Source organism: Taudactylus pleione, unplaced genomic scaffold (genome assembly GCF_031769625.1).
Source record: "Taudactylus pleione unplaced genomic scaffold, aTauple2 ptg000286l, whole genome shotgun sequence".
NCBI classification, from domain to species: domain Eukaryota; kingdom Metazoa; phylum Chordata; class Amphibia; order Anura; family Myobatrachidae; genus Taudactylus; species Taudactylus pleione.
Genome location: NW_028284688.1, coordinates 2,933,642 through 2,953,375, shown reverse-complemented (window position 1 = coordinate 2,953,375; position 19,734 = coordinate 2,933,642). Strand labels below are relative to the sequence as shown.

Genomic DNA, 19,734 nt, shown 5'->3' with positions numbered 1-19,734 from the left:
AAGATTCCGGACTCCCTCCATACTCATTGCTATCTTGACCTATTCCTTGTTTTCCTCGCCTTTCGCAGAAACTTATTAAACACATATTGAGTGCGGCTATGTTCCACATGGCATCCCAATGAAAATCGCCATCACCTCCCTCTCTGTTGTACATGATCAATGCGATCTGGTCCACATAGAATGGAGAGAATCAGCTCAGTACATGACATCTCAGTTAATTTGATCAAGGTCTAAACCCCATGGACCAGTCCCTTTGAGGCCGAACCTCCTCTAATCACTATTTACTTCACCAACTTCTGACTATGGTATATTGAACATAGAGATACATGCCAACTGGTCCCCCCAATCCTCCACTTTCTCTCCAAAGTCTCCCTCTCCCCCTTTGTTTTTTATCCTTTATGTGACTTCTTTTCTTTTGTTCCTACAATTGCCTTATCCTTACGGTTTTTGTTAGGATTACCAATATTCTTCAGTTATGTTGACATACAGTACTTATTTAGAGAGTCTGTTGATTATAACCTCTCTAGATGATGGCAGTGATCTCCCATTATCCTAATGTTTGCATTTTTGTTACTTTTGACTATTTCCTATCTTCAACTATGCCTTTGTTATTGTTTACTGTTTTTTTATGTGCATATTGCAAAAACTGGATACATTGTAAAAAACAGAATTTTCAAGAAAAATAAATTATATATAGTACTGTATACCAGAGAGTTTGTTAAAAGCTGAATCAAACAACTGGTTAGACACTCCTAATCTTCAAGATAAGACACAATTGTATGAGAGATGAGGATTTTAATTATCAGGTTTAGAGTATACTGCCAGAATTGGAATTAGAACATGACCAGATACAGGAGTCGGCTCAGGATCCCAGGATACGATGCAGGTATGTAACAACAAATCAATTATTAATAAAAACTACTCTGTCCTGAAACAGGATCCAATACTATGACAATTCTTGGAGCCTAAACCTAGTATAATATTCAAGAAAAATGTCAATCTTAAATATTTGTTAGAAATGAGTGCCTTAAAAGTGACAACTGGGAATAGGGTAGGAAATGTCACATGACTGCCGAGCAAACCTATAGGTTGCTATCAGTGCAACCATGTCTTAATTGTGGACACATTAAAAATCAATACAGTGACTTCCTTCAGCACAGGTGTTTCCTATGATATCAAACATTGTATCAACTGTGAATCTTTCTATTCGTTATACATGCTGGATTGCCCATTTGGGATCCAGTACATAGGCAGAACCACTAAATCACTTAAGGAGAGATTTAGAGAACACAGATTGAACATACGGAATGCGAGTCCACATCATAATGTCTCAATACATTTTACTGAAAAACACAACAGTAATCCTAAATCCCTTAGACTTTTAGGAGTGAAAATCATCTAAGTGACCCACAGGGGTGGAGATAGCTACAGACGACTTTGTATGGCTGAGTCCAATAGGATTTTTTTTACTCCAAACATCGAGCCCTGATGGGCTGAATGAAGCATATGAAATCATTGACTAACTGTCTCTTATTGGGCCCCTGACCTGGTTTGCCATCCCTGACCACCACTATAGCGGTTGAACATGTACTGTCTGGTCAGTTCATAGCTTATAGTAGTGCTCTGGATTGGCCTTTACAATGTTTTTTTTATATCCGGTCATACTATCTACGTCAAGCACCATTGTACATATTCCCTAGGTTTTTTTTTGTACATGTAATGATAAGATCACTGGCAGTTTGTCTATTTCTCTAATATTGCTTTGCTTCCCCTGTACTCTCCATTAAATCCCTTCTACCAGTTCTTTTCCTCTGAGTCAGCTAGTAGATGACTAGTTTTTGTGCGTGTGTGGGAGTGGGTTGTCCGAACCTTTGGGTCTGAGTGGACCCTGCCATGAGAGAAAGCCTGTATCTTACTGCTTTGTGGGTGTATTGGTACAGGTGATTCCTGTACCTGTTAGGGTTGATTGGATTATACTGTAAATAAACTTATGTTTATGCTTATCTATTATTCATTATTATTATTTACAATGTTTGGTTGGATTTAATTAATATACAAAATATAGTGTGTATACACTAACAGATAGAAAAAGTAAAAATTATAGTTTTTTTATGTTTTTTATATTTTATTATCTATACATTATGTGCCAGATTCCATATATGAATAATGCTACAGTTTATATAAGCTATATGATTGCTCATGGTTATTCTACCATGATTGTATGAGTTTTGCATATGTATGAGTGTTACCAATGCTCACTTCAGGAGCTTTTTAAAGTTGAAAGATTTTCAAAACAGGTGTATGATTTAAAATGATTAAGTAATTTGAGAGCGACCAATGAGAAAACTCTCCATGATATAAGTATTTGTTATGCGTTAGGGACACTAAGCTTGAAAAAGTCTACAGAGTAGAAGAAATGCATTGCTGTCCTGTTTCTACTATTTGGATTTTATTATTCTTCACTATCACTATTGCACCTTGCTTGATTGATTAACAGTATCTAGAGATTCTACTCTACCCTGAGTTACTGGTGGGGTTTCTTTAGATTGAAGTCCTGCCTGTGCTGGCTATTCTCAATCCATCGTTCATCTATACCATCTGCTGGTTCTTAGCATCATTGTACATGGCGCTTATGTGGAGAGGCCCCAGGCGGTATTGAGCTCAACCCGTATCACCGGTCAGGAGTCTTCTGCTACATCATAAAGGAGTGAACAACACTCGGAATCTCCACTGTAATATGCTCTTGGAGATTGTTCCAGTACGGTGATCTGGGGCTAGTTACTTGTGTTGCGGGTGGCACACTTACTGTGGATTATGGCTGGGCTCTTATTACCATATCGTGCTGATGTGAGTTATAAACATTTTGGTCAAAGTTGTATAGGTGGACACCCCTGACTGCTATATACATATACTCTGGTAGGCTAAAAGGTGACTAGTAGTCCTCGAGGCCAAATACTGACATTTAAACTGTGACAATATAGACCTCTATGATACCTATTTGTGATGCAATAATAAAACTTGCTGCTATATGTTATTTTTGTATTAATAGATACAATTCCTTTATCTAGGCCTTGCACCAGCAATGATTCATTCAATTTGTTTCTTGTTTTAATATATGCAATGATGTATTTTGAGGTGTATTAAAATTGTATTTCTTTATCAAATGTATCTAGCGCTGCAATTATTTGGAAGTTTTACAATTTCCGTAATTAGTTAATCATTTTGTTCAGTTGCAAATTCCCCTTTGCTTTGCATGCTGCTGGTACACATTTTATTAAATATTTTTATATATCTTTATAATTTTTATATTATTCATATTTGGTCAATAATCCCAGCACAGATCCACTCTTTTTTCTATTTATAGAGAAACATGCTAACTGGTACCCCCTTTCCCCGCATACACTCCCTCTCCCCCTTTATTTTTTATCCTTTATGTAACTTTCTTTCTTTTAATCCTACAAATGCCTTATCCTTATGGTTCTTGTTAGGATTACCATTTTTCTTGTGTTATGTTGCCTGAGGGTACTTATTTAGAGTCTGTATTTAGTCTTTCGATTATAGCCTCCTATATCATGCCGATGATCTACTATTATCCTAATGTTTGCATTTTTGCTACTTTTGACGATTTCCTATCTTCAACTATGTCTTTGTTATTGTTTACTTTTTTTTCTGTATATTGCAAAAACTTGAAAAAATTTATTAAACAAAATGTAAAAAAAATGATGCCCCTATAAGCTCGATATATCAATGTGTAGCCCAAAGATCACATTAGGAAATACATAAAAATTGATATAATAGACTTGACTCTGAGGATTTTTGGGATTAACAGTATCAGACCAACCACAGGGACACCAAAAAGACAAAGAGATTTACGGTAAATTTAGAGGTGGACAAAGCAGAAATTGGAAAACAGTTCAAAGAAAACCACAAAAAGATTCTAAAGATAGATAATATCTTGAATATATATAATCTTTCCTCGAAACAACTCTTTCTGTTAAGTAAAGTCTCAGCAGAGATGGTGACCTCATGAAGCAAAATCTTTCTCTTGGACTGTGTTTCCTTCATCTTGACTCACAATAATTTTTTTTATCTGACATTTTTTATGTTCAGGTGATTAGAACAGCAATACCCAACTGTAAACACTTTGATTTTAACAAGAGCAGTAAAAAATTAAATATTTATTGTGGTGCTTTAATGTGCAGTGTCACACGTCCACAGCAGTCCTTTGCTATCAGAGATGTGATCATTCTTCCCCTCAAATAATACACATATGTAATCACTTCAATTCCATCACTTGAAAAATAATTTTTGGTAATCTTCCTGACTTGTACGTGTGTCATGTGTGTGCCGTGGGCATGTATCAGGCATGTATCAGAAGCTACATGTGGTTCTAATATGGGGTAGGGAATCATGTAACTAAAATATCCCTTTTACCCACCATGGGGCTGGTGTAAGTGCAGATACTAATAATGTCAGCGAAAATTCAATGGTCTCACAGGTGCCGGCTTGCACATGCTAGATGGTACTGGTCATTGCCACATATCACTTCCGCACGACATATTTGCCTCTTTCTTAATCTAAATGAGTTTTGCCTGGAACTTTGAGACTACTGAGTGCCGATCTTCCAAATAAAGAAGTGACATCACTGATTACTTGGCTACAATGTTAGTATATTTAGACTCACTGTTTTTGTTTAGTACATTATTATGCACCTGATGTGTTCTGTAACCTGCATTCATTTTGAAGTTATAAAGGTTAAAACTAAAAGTTATAAAAAAGTGTCCATGAGCAACAACTTCAAAGAATCTCCCAGGAAGAGCGTCCCCTGGTGGATCAGAACACAAAGGTGCTGCTATTATGTTTTTGCAGAGCATTGGTGTAATTGTACATTTGAGACAAATGAACTAGGGTATAAAACACTCAGGAATAATGTAGCTGTGATCTTAAGGGTTATCCGGAAAGATGATAAATCATTAATGGACATTTGCTAGAGTCTATAGCCAGGATAAGGTATATCTTCTCAGCATTTCCAAAGCTTATATTTATGCATTTTTTAGTAAAGTTATAAAATCAGCTATGTAGAGTTATTTTAAACTCAGATAATATTTGTTGTCTGGAGGGCAATTAACATTTTTTGATCATTATGTTTATTGCAAGTTTGCTTCATTTCTGAAACTTATGATAGTGACACCAACAATGTTTTATGTTTCATACATAAAGGAGGGAAATTGTTTTAAAAATAATGAGCAGTACTTTAATTATTATTTCACAGACATATAAATGATAAGAATCATAAACACATTTGCATGTCTGCATGCACAACCACACATACAAACACAGTAGTATTATAAATAAGGCAGGGAGCGGGGTTTATTTTAATTGTCTTATGTCATAGATTTGTTGTTTCTTGATTTGAGCGATAAGTCAGACACATATAGTTCTATAGATAGTAGAGGCTGCAGAGTTCCATAGTAAGAACAATATTGAACAGTTTAAAAACATCTTCATCTTATGGCAAATTTAACGTTTATAATAGTAGTCTCTCCTGTTTTGCATCAATGAAAGATCAAAGGTGATGGAAGCTTTAATAGCTGTATAAAGGAGCGCTTGTATATTGTATGTATCTATGTATCTGATATACAGTATGTGTGGCACAATCCCTGCAAGAGAGAAAGAGGTTTTGCATAAGTAGACAGTTATTTTGGATGATGGTAGAGTATGTTTTAGAACTTGGCCAACCAGTGGAAGCCATCATACCAACTTCTGCAGTCTTAGAAGAGAAGGCAGTAGTGACTGAATTTTGCAAATGGCCTACAAACACTTTCCCTTGCATCCATTCATGTGGCCAAATGTACATACACTGAGATGCCTATTTTTAGCATTTGTGCATGCTGTAAAACTGATTGGTGCATCCTTATACAGCCTCATGTGTTGCACCACCAAAAATTGCACCAGCATAAACACAGTTGCAGTTTCTCACCTCCTATGCTTGCGGCTGTGATTGCATTTTCACGCCCGTGACACTCCCATAGTATACAAACTAAACAGCACTACTATCCACCTCCCAGACACCAACCAGGAACGCCCATCACTTTTCCACAACCATTCTGATACCATGTGAATTGATCACAGCTCTCTGTATAACGCATGCATCGTAGGGCATTTCAGAAATTTCTGTGCATGTGCATTTGCAAAGAATCACTGAACATTTGCATTGGCATTGCATGTGGCTTAGAATCATGCCATGAATCTCCTGTTACTAGACATGTTTTCAAATATTTCCTTAGTAAAAGTTTCTTTTACACAAAATGGCCCTTAACATATATATCAAATGATTATTACTCTTAAACTATAAATTAATCTAATAATTATTTTTACTTCTTAGATTGTTTCTAGCAAAAACCTAGACAGTGTCACATTTTGAAGTGTTGGTGAATAGAAAATATTCATATTATTTATATTATATATTATTATATTTTATCATTTTGGTAATCATGGTCAATTAATAGGTAGTAGTAATATCATCAAATTGTCTGAACAAATGATAATAAGATTGTGTTTAATAAACTGTTATCCATTTAAAATAAGTCATCATTAGAAACATAGAAATAGAATTTGATGGCAGATAAGAACCAGTTGGCCAATCTAGTCTGCCCTTTTCTTAACCCTTTGGTACCTTCAACCCTTTTTGATTCTTAGTTCTTTCTAAGGATATTCCTATGCCTATCCCAAGCATGTTTAAATTGCTCTGTCTTAGCCTTTGCTACCCCTGATGGGAGGCTATTCTCCTTGTCCACTACCCTTTCTATGAAGTAATTTTTCCTCAGATTTCCTTAAAGCCTCCCTTCCCTCAGTATCAGTGCATGTCCTCATGTTTTAATACTTCTCTTCCTATGAAGAATGTCTCCTTCTTGTAATTTGTTAAAATTCTTGATATGTTTGAAAGTTTCTATCATGTCTCCCCTTCCCCTTCTCTGCTCAGAACTTTACATATTAACATCTTTTAGTCTCTCTAGGTAGGTTTTGTCAAGTTACATTTCTATGTACAGTCTCTAATGTATTTATATCCATTAGGAGATGTGGCCTCCAGAATTGAACACAGTATTCTAGATGAGATTGGACAAGTGATCTATACAGTGGCATTATTACTTCTTTCTTTCTTTTTGCTTCAGATTTCTCTCCCTATGCAAACAAGCATCTGACTTGCCTTTCTAATAGCTTTGTTACATTGCTTCCCTGCTTTCAGTTCATCTGAAATAGTGACTCCTAGATCCCTTTCCAACTCTGTGGTTTATATTATAGTACTCTTAATACTACATTCAGCATTTGGGTTTTTGAGACCCAAGTGCATGATTTTGCATTTTTTAGCATTAAACTATAGTTTGCACATTTTTGACCATTTCTCTAGTCTTCCTAGATCTTACATCATTTGTGTTACCCCTCCAGGTGTGTCTACCCTGTTGACTATCTTTGTGTTCTCTGCAAAAAGGCATACTTTTTTTTAATTCCATTTGCCATGTCACTAACAAAGATATTAGTAATTACTGGTCCAAGTACAGACCCCTGGGGTACTCCGCTGGTAACTTTTCCCTCCTGTGAACCCATTAACTACAACTCTCTTTTTCCTACTCTGCAACAAAGTTATTATCCATCCAACCATCTTAGAATCCAATCCAAAACTTTCCAGTTTTTTTAGCAGTAGTTAAGCTACATCTAAAAAAGTCAATATGATTTGTTTGTCATGATCTTCCCCGAGTAATCCATGCTGATTGGGATCCTGTAAATTCCTGGCATTGGGATATTCCACAACACTTTCCTGTAACAGTGGTTCCATTTTTTTCCCTACTACTGATGTAAGGCTCACTGGTCGATAGTTACTTCCCTCTTCCTTACTTCCAATTTTGTGCAGTGGGAACACATTAGCTCTTTTCCAGTCCTCTGGAATTACTCCTATCCCTAGCAACTGGTTGAATAATTCTGTTAGTGGTGTTGCTAGCACCTCTTTAAGCTCTTTTAGGATTATTGGATGTATCCAATCTGACTCCATTGATTCCTCCACTTTCAGTTTTGCGAGTTCTGTTAGGACCTTCTCTGTAAATGTGCTTTCATCTACCTCATTAGTTTGAATTTTCTTGCAAATTAACTGTGGCCCTTTCCCATCTTTACTAGTGGCAAAATCAATGTATAGCACATAATCTATATACCGTACTTTTGCCAATATCCAGGATTATTATGCCAGTTAAACAAAGGCCATTAGATTTAAATGGCAACCATCTTATTGCCAAATTACTATTAATATAATACATATTTTAACATGGTTTAGTCATGGCACGTTGTTTTTATTCTAAGATAAGGTTCTCATATAAACCATGAGTAGTTCTCAACACTCCAGACACAAGGACACTGTGAATTAAACTTCTAATCATTTAAAATGATCTTGAGACAATGTAATTTCTCAAAATGTACTAAATTTAGTTTATATTTAAATCTAGTTTGAGTAATATTTTGCAAGTCATCACTGCTTGCTATCTGCAAATACACAGACTAAATAGACTATGAGTAGTGTCAGGAAGCCATAACTTAATATCAATTTAAGATCCAATCTCCAGCTATAGAAAACAAATTATTGAACTATCTTGTCTTTTTTTGGATCTGGTTACACGGGGAGGATAGAGGGTTATTGTGGCTTTGTCACTTTATTTGGGCCCTTCTACTGAGGATCCTAGGACAACCATCCCTCAGGACACATACCACTTACACTTTGAGGCTTGTATTCAGTTTTTTTCCCTTCTAGAAGGAAATACACCATCACAGGACACTGCAAGTGGGCATCTCAGCATCAAGAAAATCGGTTGCAGCAGATATTGCACACATAGGGTCACAGTAATGATTTGGATGCATTGTAGCAGAAATGTATGGCACACTAATATGGACACTGACTGGAAGGTATTGGGGGGTTGGAAAAGATGCACAGAGATGTGTAATACGGCAGTGTTGCAGACATGTTGTGGGTATGTCACTGAAAGCAGTTATGTACATAGACACTCAAACACTCACATTGGAGGCCAAAATCAGATGAAAAATGTAGACCTGCCAAAAAGCTGTGCAAATTTCATGGTGCGACTAATGATGATGTCCAAAGGTGCATCAAGCAGTAATTCAGGGTCTAAGGGCACTGACCATGGGCATCTCAGTCCCTACACATTCTGAATCACGGATTTACACCAGGGAAGGGCTTTGTAGCCACATTAGCACAAAGACACAATAGATGTGACTGTGGCACAATGCTGAACCACGTCCTTGTCTGACTCAGAATCAGACCCTATATGCATTGATATAGCAATGGAATACCTATGAGAGCTTTCTGTGCATGGATGCATGAGGTATGAGGCATACTCATTCACTCATCATACAAAACCATTTTTGTTATGTACATTCAAAAAGATTTCAATCAAAATACATTTAATTATGTTCTCTGGTATCTTAAAGAAAGTTTATAAAGGAGAGATCTTTATGGGCAGTTTTCATTTGCCACACCCAGATTACAGATGATTATATATAAAGTTTGAAATAGAGAGAGTGTCTCCGCACAGGCTTTTGTTTTTTAAAATGTCATATTCTTATCCAAAATCACAGATCATATGGCAGATGATCATAAATATTACATCAATATGCAAATATTAATTGAGTATATGCCATCAGCAAATAAAGTTGGCGGTGCTCCTCTAGAGTTAAATATCAGTATATCACAAAGAAAGAAAAGAAAACTCTTTTTGTTGGGGGCACAAACTTATTTAAATCTGTTAAAAGATAATATTTTAATGTTATATATCACAAATATCAACAACACTTGGACAAACACAAATGGACAAATACAACATAAAAAATATATATATATAATTTATCACACTGAATGATCCACTAATCCTCACAAATATGGTCGTAAATAAATCACATCATCTATGATATTAGAGACCATGAGGGTATTAGGATCATGTGATTCAAAGTATTTCTAACAGAGGGCGTAGAAGTATATAAATTATGTACATAAGTAAAGTACGTTTCTTGGGAATCAAACAGACTTTATCCATTCTGTGGTATAGTTTGTCAGAAGTAGATCAGAAAGAAGACAAGTATGGTTTAAAAGAACTGCTAAGTCTGAGGAGTAAGATACTGCTGTTAAATCATCTGCTAACAAGCATCAAATGATCTTAATGAGTATTCTCACTCCTCAGTAGTAGTTATGATAGTAGTAAAAAACTAAGATAAGTAGCAGATATTGTGAAAAGAGAAAGTCAGTACTGTCATGCATCTGCTTTCAAATCTCATTGCCTCCAGATGTCGTGCAGAGGATATTTTGATGAGAGTACATGTGAAGACAAATACTGAACCCCTTTAAATTGTACTTCTGCTTTCAGTCAAACTGTGCCCGGTTCCTGCAGGCCAGAACCATTAAGAGTGCAAAAAAAAAAATAGATTCCACCTTAACTTTGTGATTACCAAAAACTATATAGAGGCAAAACAAAAAATGATCTAGTAATCTCTAGTACTTTACTGGCAGCTTCTTCGTATTAACACAGCAGGTTTGCTGATGGAATAGACTGCATACAACAATGTAATGTACATGAAGTAAATTATATGGTAGAGTAATAAGTGACAAGGGAAAATCCAACAAATACCCTATATTTGATACACTTGATCTACTTATAGGTATAATGAAATACCTGGGGGTAAATTTACTAAGATTTGAGATGGGTCGAGATTACAATCTCGGGTGAGTTTAGGCATGTTTTTCATCTCACAAATTTACTAAGGACAAACTCGGGGGAGTTTGGGAGAGAGTTCATTAATCTCACTCATAAAACTCGGGTGAGATCGCAAACTCGAATCTTCTCACCATCGGCCAAACTCAGAAGTACTTTTCATGAAAAAGATACAGTTTGGAAATTTACTAAGAAACGAGATGAGAATCTTGTGTGAGATGGCTGCAAACTCTCTACCAAATTGACGTTTTAAACACTCACCTCCAGATCTGCGAGTTTGGCTAAAAAATACAGAAATCATTATTTTTTTTTGGTGGTTTTAAATTTTAATTTAAAAAAAAATGAAGTGAGGTCCCCCCAAAATACTAAACAGTCCTGGACTTGCCAGCCATTCCTGGTTTTTAAATTTACAGGGTAAAAATTTGTAGGTTTCCACTGCAAACTCAGAACCACCACCAGGCAGCAAGTACAGAGCTGGTTTTAAATATATGTAGAAAAAAATTGGTGTGACGTTCCCAGTATATTTAAAACCTGCCCTGGACTCTTTCTAGCAGGGGGCTGATGCCACAGCCAGGGGGCTGATGCCACAGCCAGGGATGCTCTTTCACTGGGCCGCCCAGCTGCAGCATCAGTCCTGATGGCTTGTTAGCCCAGGCCAGGGATCCCTGGGGAGTTGGGGACCCCTCCAATAAAGGGATCCCCCTCTCCAGGGCACCCCTGGCCTAGGCTGAGTCCGGGGCTATCCCCACCACCCCTGGGCAGTGGGTGGCTTGTTGATTGTGTAGGTGTCATGTAAAAATAGAATTAACAACATTGCCTTTACAGTGGAACTACAGGTCACAGCAAACCTCCCCTGCATGCTGGTACTTGGAGAACCACAAGTACCAGCATGTGGAGAATTAAGGGCCCACTGGAATGTGTAGTTCATCTGTAAAGAAATGTGTAAAAAAACACAACACAAAATATCCTCTGCACGACATCTGGAGGCAATGAGATTTGAAAGCAGATGCATGACAGTACTGACTCTCTCTTTTCACAATATCTGCTACTTATCTTAGTTTTTTCCTACTATCATAACTACTACTGAGGAGTGAGAACACTCATTAAGATCATTTGATGCTTGTTAGCAGATGATTTAACAGCAGTATCTTACTCCTCAGACTTAGCAGTTCTTTTAAACCATACTTGTCTTCTTTCTGATCTACTTCTGACAAAATATACCACATAATGGATAAAGTCTGTTTGATTCCCAAGAAACGTACTTTACTTATGTACATAATTTATATACTTCTACGCCCTCTATTATAAATATGGTGAATCACATGATCCAAATATCCTCAGGGTCTCAAATATCATATATGATGTAATTTATTTACGACCATATTTGTGAATATTAGTGAATCGTTCAGTGTGATACAATATATATATATGTTTTATGTTGTATTTGTCCATTTCTGTTTGATCAAGTGTTGTTGATATTTGTGATATATAACATTAAAATATTATCTATTAACAGAGTGAAATAAGTTTGTGCTCCCAACAAAATGAGTTTCTTTTCTTTCTTTCTGCTGTAACTTTCCGAGATAATATGACATTATTGCACCATCTGTTTGTATCTTTACAACATGAGAACTATTTTTTTTAAGTTAGTTATTTTTTCCCTGTTTTTTCTATTTAGTTTTTACCTTATTAGAACCATTTTTCATTGATAATAACAATTGGGGACACCACTGTTTATTTTATGGTGCAAGTGGTTTATATCTAGATTCTGCATACAGCATGTGTAATTTCACTTACATTTTTAAGCAAAGCATATTTTACTATGAGATAAGTACGGGATCCCAGCAGCCGGGATGCCTGCAGTCAGACTATGAACAGCGGCATCCTGACAGTCAGAATCCCAAAAGTATTAGGTAAGTATCCTATCCCTAACCCTATCCTAAACCACCTTTCCCACAGCCTAACCGTCCCACCTTCAGCCAAACACTAATCCTCTCCCACAGCCTAACCCTCCCCCCACAGCTTAACCTGAACCCTCTCCCTGGTGCATAACCCTAATGCTCCCCTCTCACAGCCTAATTATAAACCTCTACCTAGTGTCTAACCCTAACCCCTTAACATATTCCTATCACTAATAGTTACCATCCAGATGTCAGGATTCTGGAGTCTGTATTCCAACTGCTGTCAGGATTCCAGCAGAGGTATTTTGACCACTCACACCCAAACGTCCAGGATGCAGGCTACATCCCTTTACTATGACTTAACATGAACCTCAATTTGATGGGAATATATGCAGATCCCCAGGAATATCTTTGACATAGTGTGTAAGTGGAGCCACCGTGATGAAGGCTTTTCTTGTGCTGACAACTGGCTATTTGCCCTGTGTAGCCTGTCAACCATATCAATCACTTTATACTAATCTCAGGAAATCTGAAGATAAATGCCCCTTGTGCAGGTAGCTGAGTGGCTAGTTTTGGCTAATTGTTACAATGTTCTTAGTTATACTGATTTTTTTCTATTTCACCCAAAATAAGCTCCAAAGATTTGATCTTATTTATAAAAGGCCATATATATGAGCACTTGTATTTTTTACTGCTTTTTGTGTTTTAGAAGAATGAGATTGTTGGACAAGTGTGTGACTTGCTGACAGTTTTTATGGACATTTACAATAATCTTGTTTGGAGGCTGACTTATTAGTGTAAGTATTTATTTATCTACCTTGTTGTGCTAGGAGTACATTCATGTTTTTAGTGAATTATTAAATAATACTTTTCCAGTATCTCCTATTACAGTTAGTATATATTTATCATTTAAAGTGTGATTCAATAGTTTTTTTCCATATACATATGTGATATTAATTAAGACAGTAAAACAAATATGATGCAAAAAAATTGAAGAACAGACGGCAGATGAGACAGCCTCAGTATTGCCTCTTGAAGAGGAGGAGGTAACAAATATCTTAAATTAATGAGAACAAAGAACAAGGAATTCAAAGTAATCATGATGAATATAAGCAATGTGGGCTTGTGGCATTATTGTTGTAGTGATCAGGACCATAGCTAGGGGTGTGTGAGGCTCTGCAGGTGGCACCAATGCTGCTCCATGATCCCTGCATCTGGCTAGCAGAGTGTCTGGAACAGCAGTCAGTCAGTTATGCATCCTGCAGCCTATACATCACCCAGGAACATCCTGAGGATGCTACCACAGTGCTGTTGTTCTTTCCATTACCAGAGGCTACACCCGCTCAGCATGACATCACAACAACATGTGATGGAGCCATGAAAAAGCCCTGTTATGGCACTCATAGTGATTCCTAATAACTATATGGTGGATTTTGGTATAGTACGATTTTCGGGAATGGCCAGTTGCTGCAGGTTTAGATAGGGTTAATCTTTATACACTAAGGAGTATAATATTCAATGACTGGATAGGAGGGGGGGAATCACCATGACCCTGAGATTGCAAGTATCTGCATGCAATTTAGATCTGCATCTAAGCGCGATAGCCATTGGGCATATACGCAATCAGAAAATATTGGCTGCTTGCATATGGTATCAACATAGCATTTATTTCTGAATCAGGCCCAGTATGTTTGCATTTGGTTTTCCCTGCCGCCCACTCATGGAAGTGATCAATAAAATGTGGACTTTCTTTCCGCCAGCTATTGTGTGTTGTGAATTTATGTCTAATGGCTAAATTATTTATAATTGGATTGCAGTCATAAAGGTTAGTGAAAGAATTAGACACATGGTAAACCATCAACCTTAGGCAGCTTTTTATCTGATAGTCCCAGCCCTATTTCTCAAAATATTAGGAAGTGATGGTCCCAGGCCTGTTGCCAAAGATAGCAGGAAGTGGTGGTCCCAGCTCGGTTTTCCAAGAGAGCAGAAAGTGGTGGCACCCGCCCTATCTCCTGCATGTAGAAGGAGCTGGCCATGACACCAAGGCAGACTGGTAAGGTGCTGAATCTCCACATAGTTCTGTATCAAAAGAGAAGCCCCAACAAATAAAATATCTATATTTAATAACCTAAATAAAATATTTTAGATGTGTACAAGGATCAAGTGAACAGGAAGGTGATAATGAAATAATGTATTTGTCTCCTCTATATATACATATTTAGTAAACTGGAATATGGGATAGAAAATATGGATCCTTTATACTTTTATTTTTTCACCTTATATTTTCTGTCAAATTGTAACCTTCATATTTCTGATTTTTTTCTGTAACCATAGGATAAAGCCCCACCCTTAAATGTTGAAATAAATTCTAGTAATACATGAAATGACCATAATTGAATGCTAATCTAAATGTTTTTGATTAAAATGTATACATTATATAAAATCATTTGCTTCTAAATTGCACCACATATTAAAATTCATACTTTATATTTACCAGTTATTAAATGACATATTTCAAAATATACAAGGTATACCCCTGATTAAAAGATAAATCAAGGGACAATACTCCATGTACTGTAGTTGTTTCATCTACTTGATTACTACACATGGAGGGGGCACCTCGGATCCCAGTTTTCAGAGAGAAATTGCCAGGGCATACCAAAATGACTTCTACTGTACATTACATGGGTGTAACAAGGATTGTTCTGGGGCCAACCCTAGCTGGCTAACATGTAGGGGGATCCGCCACTTGACAGGGAAAGTATGTGAAGGAGGGGCATTGCTGGGTCTGATATACCAGTACATAGTAATGTACTACTATACAAGGGTAAATATAAAAAATGTTATACAGCGCTCCTGTGTATGCTGCCAATTCACAAACAGAGAAACCACTTAACTGCTAAATATGGATACTTACAGTACCAAAACAAGGCATTGTGAATGGGGGGGAGCTTACACAGCACATTGAGGAAGACAATACATTGTACAACATTTGGTAAATGTACTGCATTAAAAAAAAATAAGTAGAAGAATACAGATCAAAGAATACAGATATTTTTAATATTGTATAGTTCTACTAATGGACACTGATCTTCTTTATTATGATTCAGGAATGTTTTTAAAAGAATAATCATCTTTTTATATATAATAAACTTGCATACTCTACATACTTTGTGTCTCAGTTCTAGAGGTCATTCTGCATGACCATAAGGTTACTCAGATGTCCGATAATTTACTGATCTGAGACAAAGCTGCATCTTTGTACGCAGTCATTTGGATTTGTGAAGCCCCTGGTGGGTGCAATATTTATTTATTTTCACACAGCTGCTGTGTACAAATATGAAGCCGTGGTGGATTTAGCGTTGATCCAGGCATCTCCCTGGCCTATGTCATCATCATATAACAAAGGTTCAATTAGTTTATATGTAGTACAGTAACAGAAGTTTTGATCCACAGTAAAATGTGAATTCTCTGATCAAACTATTTTATATTATTAAACTATATTTCCAAATTTGGTATACCATTTGAATAAGTAATATGGTTTCTTTAGATTTGGTGCCTTAATGAAGTTTACTGTCCCCACTTCTGTTCCTGACAGTCATGGATTATCTCCAGCCACTTCCCCCTAGTTTATTTAACCTCATCACATATTGTCTCTCCAACTCCAGCCCCCTATTATTTCTACTTCCTCCCAGTGTATATCTAGCTTAAGCCCCCTTCTGTCACTCCAGCCCCCAGAGTTTCCCCAGTTACAGGAACCTTCTATTATTCCAGCTTCCTTCTGTATCTCCAGGTCCCCATTGTCACACCAGTTCTGGAAGTGTCTCTCTAGCCCCTAGTGTGTCTCTCCAACTCCATACCACTTCTATTTTTCCAGCCCCCACTGTCATTTCAGCCCCATTCAGTCTCTCCAGCCTACCAATGTATATTAAGCCCCACAGTGTCTCTTCAGCTCCAGCCATCTTATGTCTCGACAGCTCACCAGTGTCTATTCAACCCCCTTCTGTATCTCCAGCATCAACAGTGTTCTAACACTCAGGCACTCCAGTCCTCATCTCCTCTTTGCAGCTTCCTTTAGTCCCTCTAGCTTGCCAGTGTCTTACCAGTCCCCTTTTATCTTTCCATTTCCTTCCCCCTACATCCATTTAACTCTAGCCCAGCATCTGAGACAAACTGTGCATGTATCCCAATGGTTACCACTCAAAAATGCAGTTTGAAATTGCAATTAGAGAGATTAAACTATTGTGGGTGTTTCTGTGAGATAACAGGAGGATGGCTAACCTGACATGGGCATGTCATGGTCAGCGACTCTGTCTAAAGATGCAGTTGCAATGACACAGATAACCATTTTCAGACAGAGAAACTTCACCTCCATAGCGCTGGTGCAATCTTCAGTGGCGCAAATGATATGTTTGCTTTAATATTCACATTGACGCATTAGTGTTGCAGCTGGTGGGTAACTCATTAGGAAAACTACTGGCAATAGCATTAGTATGAAGATGCAACCACTGCTAGGCAAAAGATGCAGCTGCATTCACCTCTAAATCAGCCCCTATAGGAGGTGTAGTGTTTTTTTGAATGAGGATAGCTGTAAGGAGGGAACCAAATTATAATACAGTCACTGTAAACATATTAAAAAAATAGTCTATTGGCAACTACCTCTCTTCTTCACAATTTATAGTAATAGAGGGACCTTCCTCAGCTGTTGATGGAGGAGGTCTTTACTTTCTTACTGCACATGTACTGTAATAGACATCTGTCAGTTTAAAGTTACTGTGTGTACAGTAGACCTATGTTTATCTTTAGTGTCAACCTTCCTGATAAATATAGAGCCAGGACAATTTCCCATGTTCATTGGCAGCTCTCTCACCAGGGAGACAGCAGAGATCACTAATGATGGACATATAGAGCAAAATCAATGACATTATTTTCACGGGATCAAGGAGATAAAATTAGATCTACTAAGCCACCATGTCATTGGTGTGAGGACACTAGTTGGTGTAATTACAGTACAGCAATTTCATTTGGCCTTCACAATGTTAGATGTTTTATAATTATTTGAAGATGATTACAGAGGGACAGAGCTGCAGCCAACTTTTACTGTCATCCACATGACACTTCATTATGTTTTTTGTTACTTTTTAGCCATTTTATTTGTCATATATGGAGAAAATATTTACAAAGTACAATGTAAAGTAGATGATTTTCTTTTCAGTGTTTTACAATTGAGAAAACAATACTAATAAGCAAATTATTTAATAACAGATCACTGAGTTCATTTTCCATTTTATCTTAAAATGCCTTGGAAAAATAACACAGTCACATTGGAATTTATTCTTCTTGGACTTTCTAGTGATCCCAGGACACAAGTTATTCTTTTCTTTATCTTCCTGTTTGTGTATATGATCATATTAATTGGAAACATTTCTATCATAATTCTAATTCTGACTGATGGCAACCTTCACACACCGATGTATTTCTTCCTTCTCAACCTCTCGTTTCTGGATCTCTGTTATTCATCTACATCGGTGCCGAGGATGCTGAAAGATTTGATGTCATTTAAGAAAACTATCTCTTATGCTGAGTGTGCAGCACAAATGTTTATCTCTATCTCCCTAGGGATAAATGAGTGTGTTTTGCTTGCTGTTATGGCTTATGACCGTTATGTAGCTATATGTTATCCACTACATTATACTACAATCATGAGTAAAATAGTTTGTGTGAGATTAGCCATGGGTACATGGATAAGTGGGTTTATTTTCTCTACTTCACTTGTTGCTCTTACACTCAGTGTAAATCGTTGTGACAATAATGAAATTAATAATTTTGTATGTGAGGTACCAGAAGTATTATCATTGGGGTGTGAAAATATTTTTCTTATTGAATTAAACATTTTTATACTTAGTGTGATTATTCTCATAGCACCAGTCTTATTTATTGCAATATCTTATTTTCAAATAATTTTAAGCATTTCAAAAATTAAATCTGCAGCTGGACAGCGGAAAGCTTTCTCCACCTGTGGGTCTCACATGATGGTTGTGACAATATTTTATGGCTCATGTATGGCTGCCTACACCAAACCTAGGTCAAGTTCTCTTTCAGGAACAGACAAATTCATTGCTATATTTTACTTAATTATTACACCAATGCTGAATCCTATGATTTATACACTTAGGAATAATGATGTAAAAGCTGCTTTTCTTAAATTTAGAATTAGAAACATGTTCTTCTAACTTAAATTCAGACATTTGATTGACAAAACACCAATACTAGATGGTGTTGAGTGAGCATCTTTTAATTAATTTATCAAACTTTTTAGTCTTCCCATGAAAACTTCTAAACTGTTAATTTTGTCTGTCAACACCACAGAAAACTATTTTGCAGTACTTTCTTATTGCCTTTAAACAATCCATAGGTCTGTTATACAAAACATTCATCAGAGGGAACACACATGAAGTGAGTCCATTTAACACATCAAAAAATCTGATGCACAAATAATCTAGCAGTGGGAGTTTAAAAGCAAAACAAGTTTGTTTGTTACAAGCCAAGACAGTAATTAATCCAAGGAAGCAAGGTAGAAAAGATTAGACAGAAGAGCAAGACTATTTTATGCAAGCCTATGTTCACAGCAGTATCATTCCAAGAGAGGAAGATACAAGGTGTTAAGCAGAAAAGCAAGTCTGTTCAGTACATCCTAAGGGTTACAGCAATTTAACAATTCAAAGGAGTGTTGTGCACACTACTATACAAGAAACCGACTAATCATGTAGCAAAAAAATAGGTGTCACTAATTAACAAATACACAATGTGATAAATACATACACAATAATTTGAAACTCATAAGTCTACAGGATATGTGACCAAAAAGCAGTGCATTCAACAACATTGTTCTGAGTCCACAAAAAGCTTAATATCCAGATAGCAGTAACAAAATGCTAGTCGAATTATACACATCAAAACATATACATAAAAATAAACAAGAAAATAAAAGAAAATGGTAGGAGAATAAGGGCAGAGAAAGAAGGGAAAAGGGGGGGAGGGCAATAAAGATCTAACTTTTAAGCCAGAGA

At 36.7% G+C, this 19,734-nt stretch overlaps 1 protein-coding gene across 1 annotated transcript; it reads left to right on the top strand.

Moving 5' to 3' along the window:
• The first annotated feature begins 17,958 nt into the window (after window positions 1-17,958).
• Window positions 17,959-18,897, top strand: LOC148512006 (olfactory receptor 5AR1-like). The gene has a single exon (XM_088482394.1). The coding sequence runs from the start codon at window positions 17,962-17,964 to the stop codon at window positions 18,895-18,897; it is 936 nt and encodes a 311-aa protein (XP_088338520.1). The 5' UTR covers window positions 17,959-17,961.
• The last annotated feature ends 837 nt before the right edge of the window (window positions 18,898-19,734 follow it).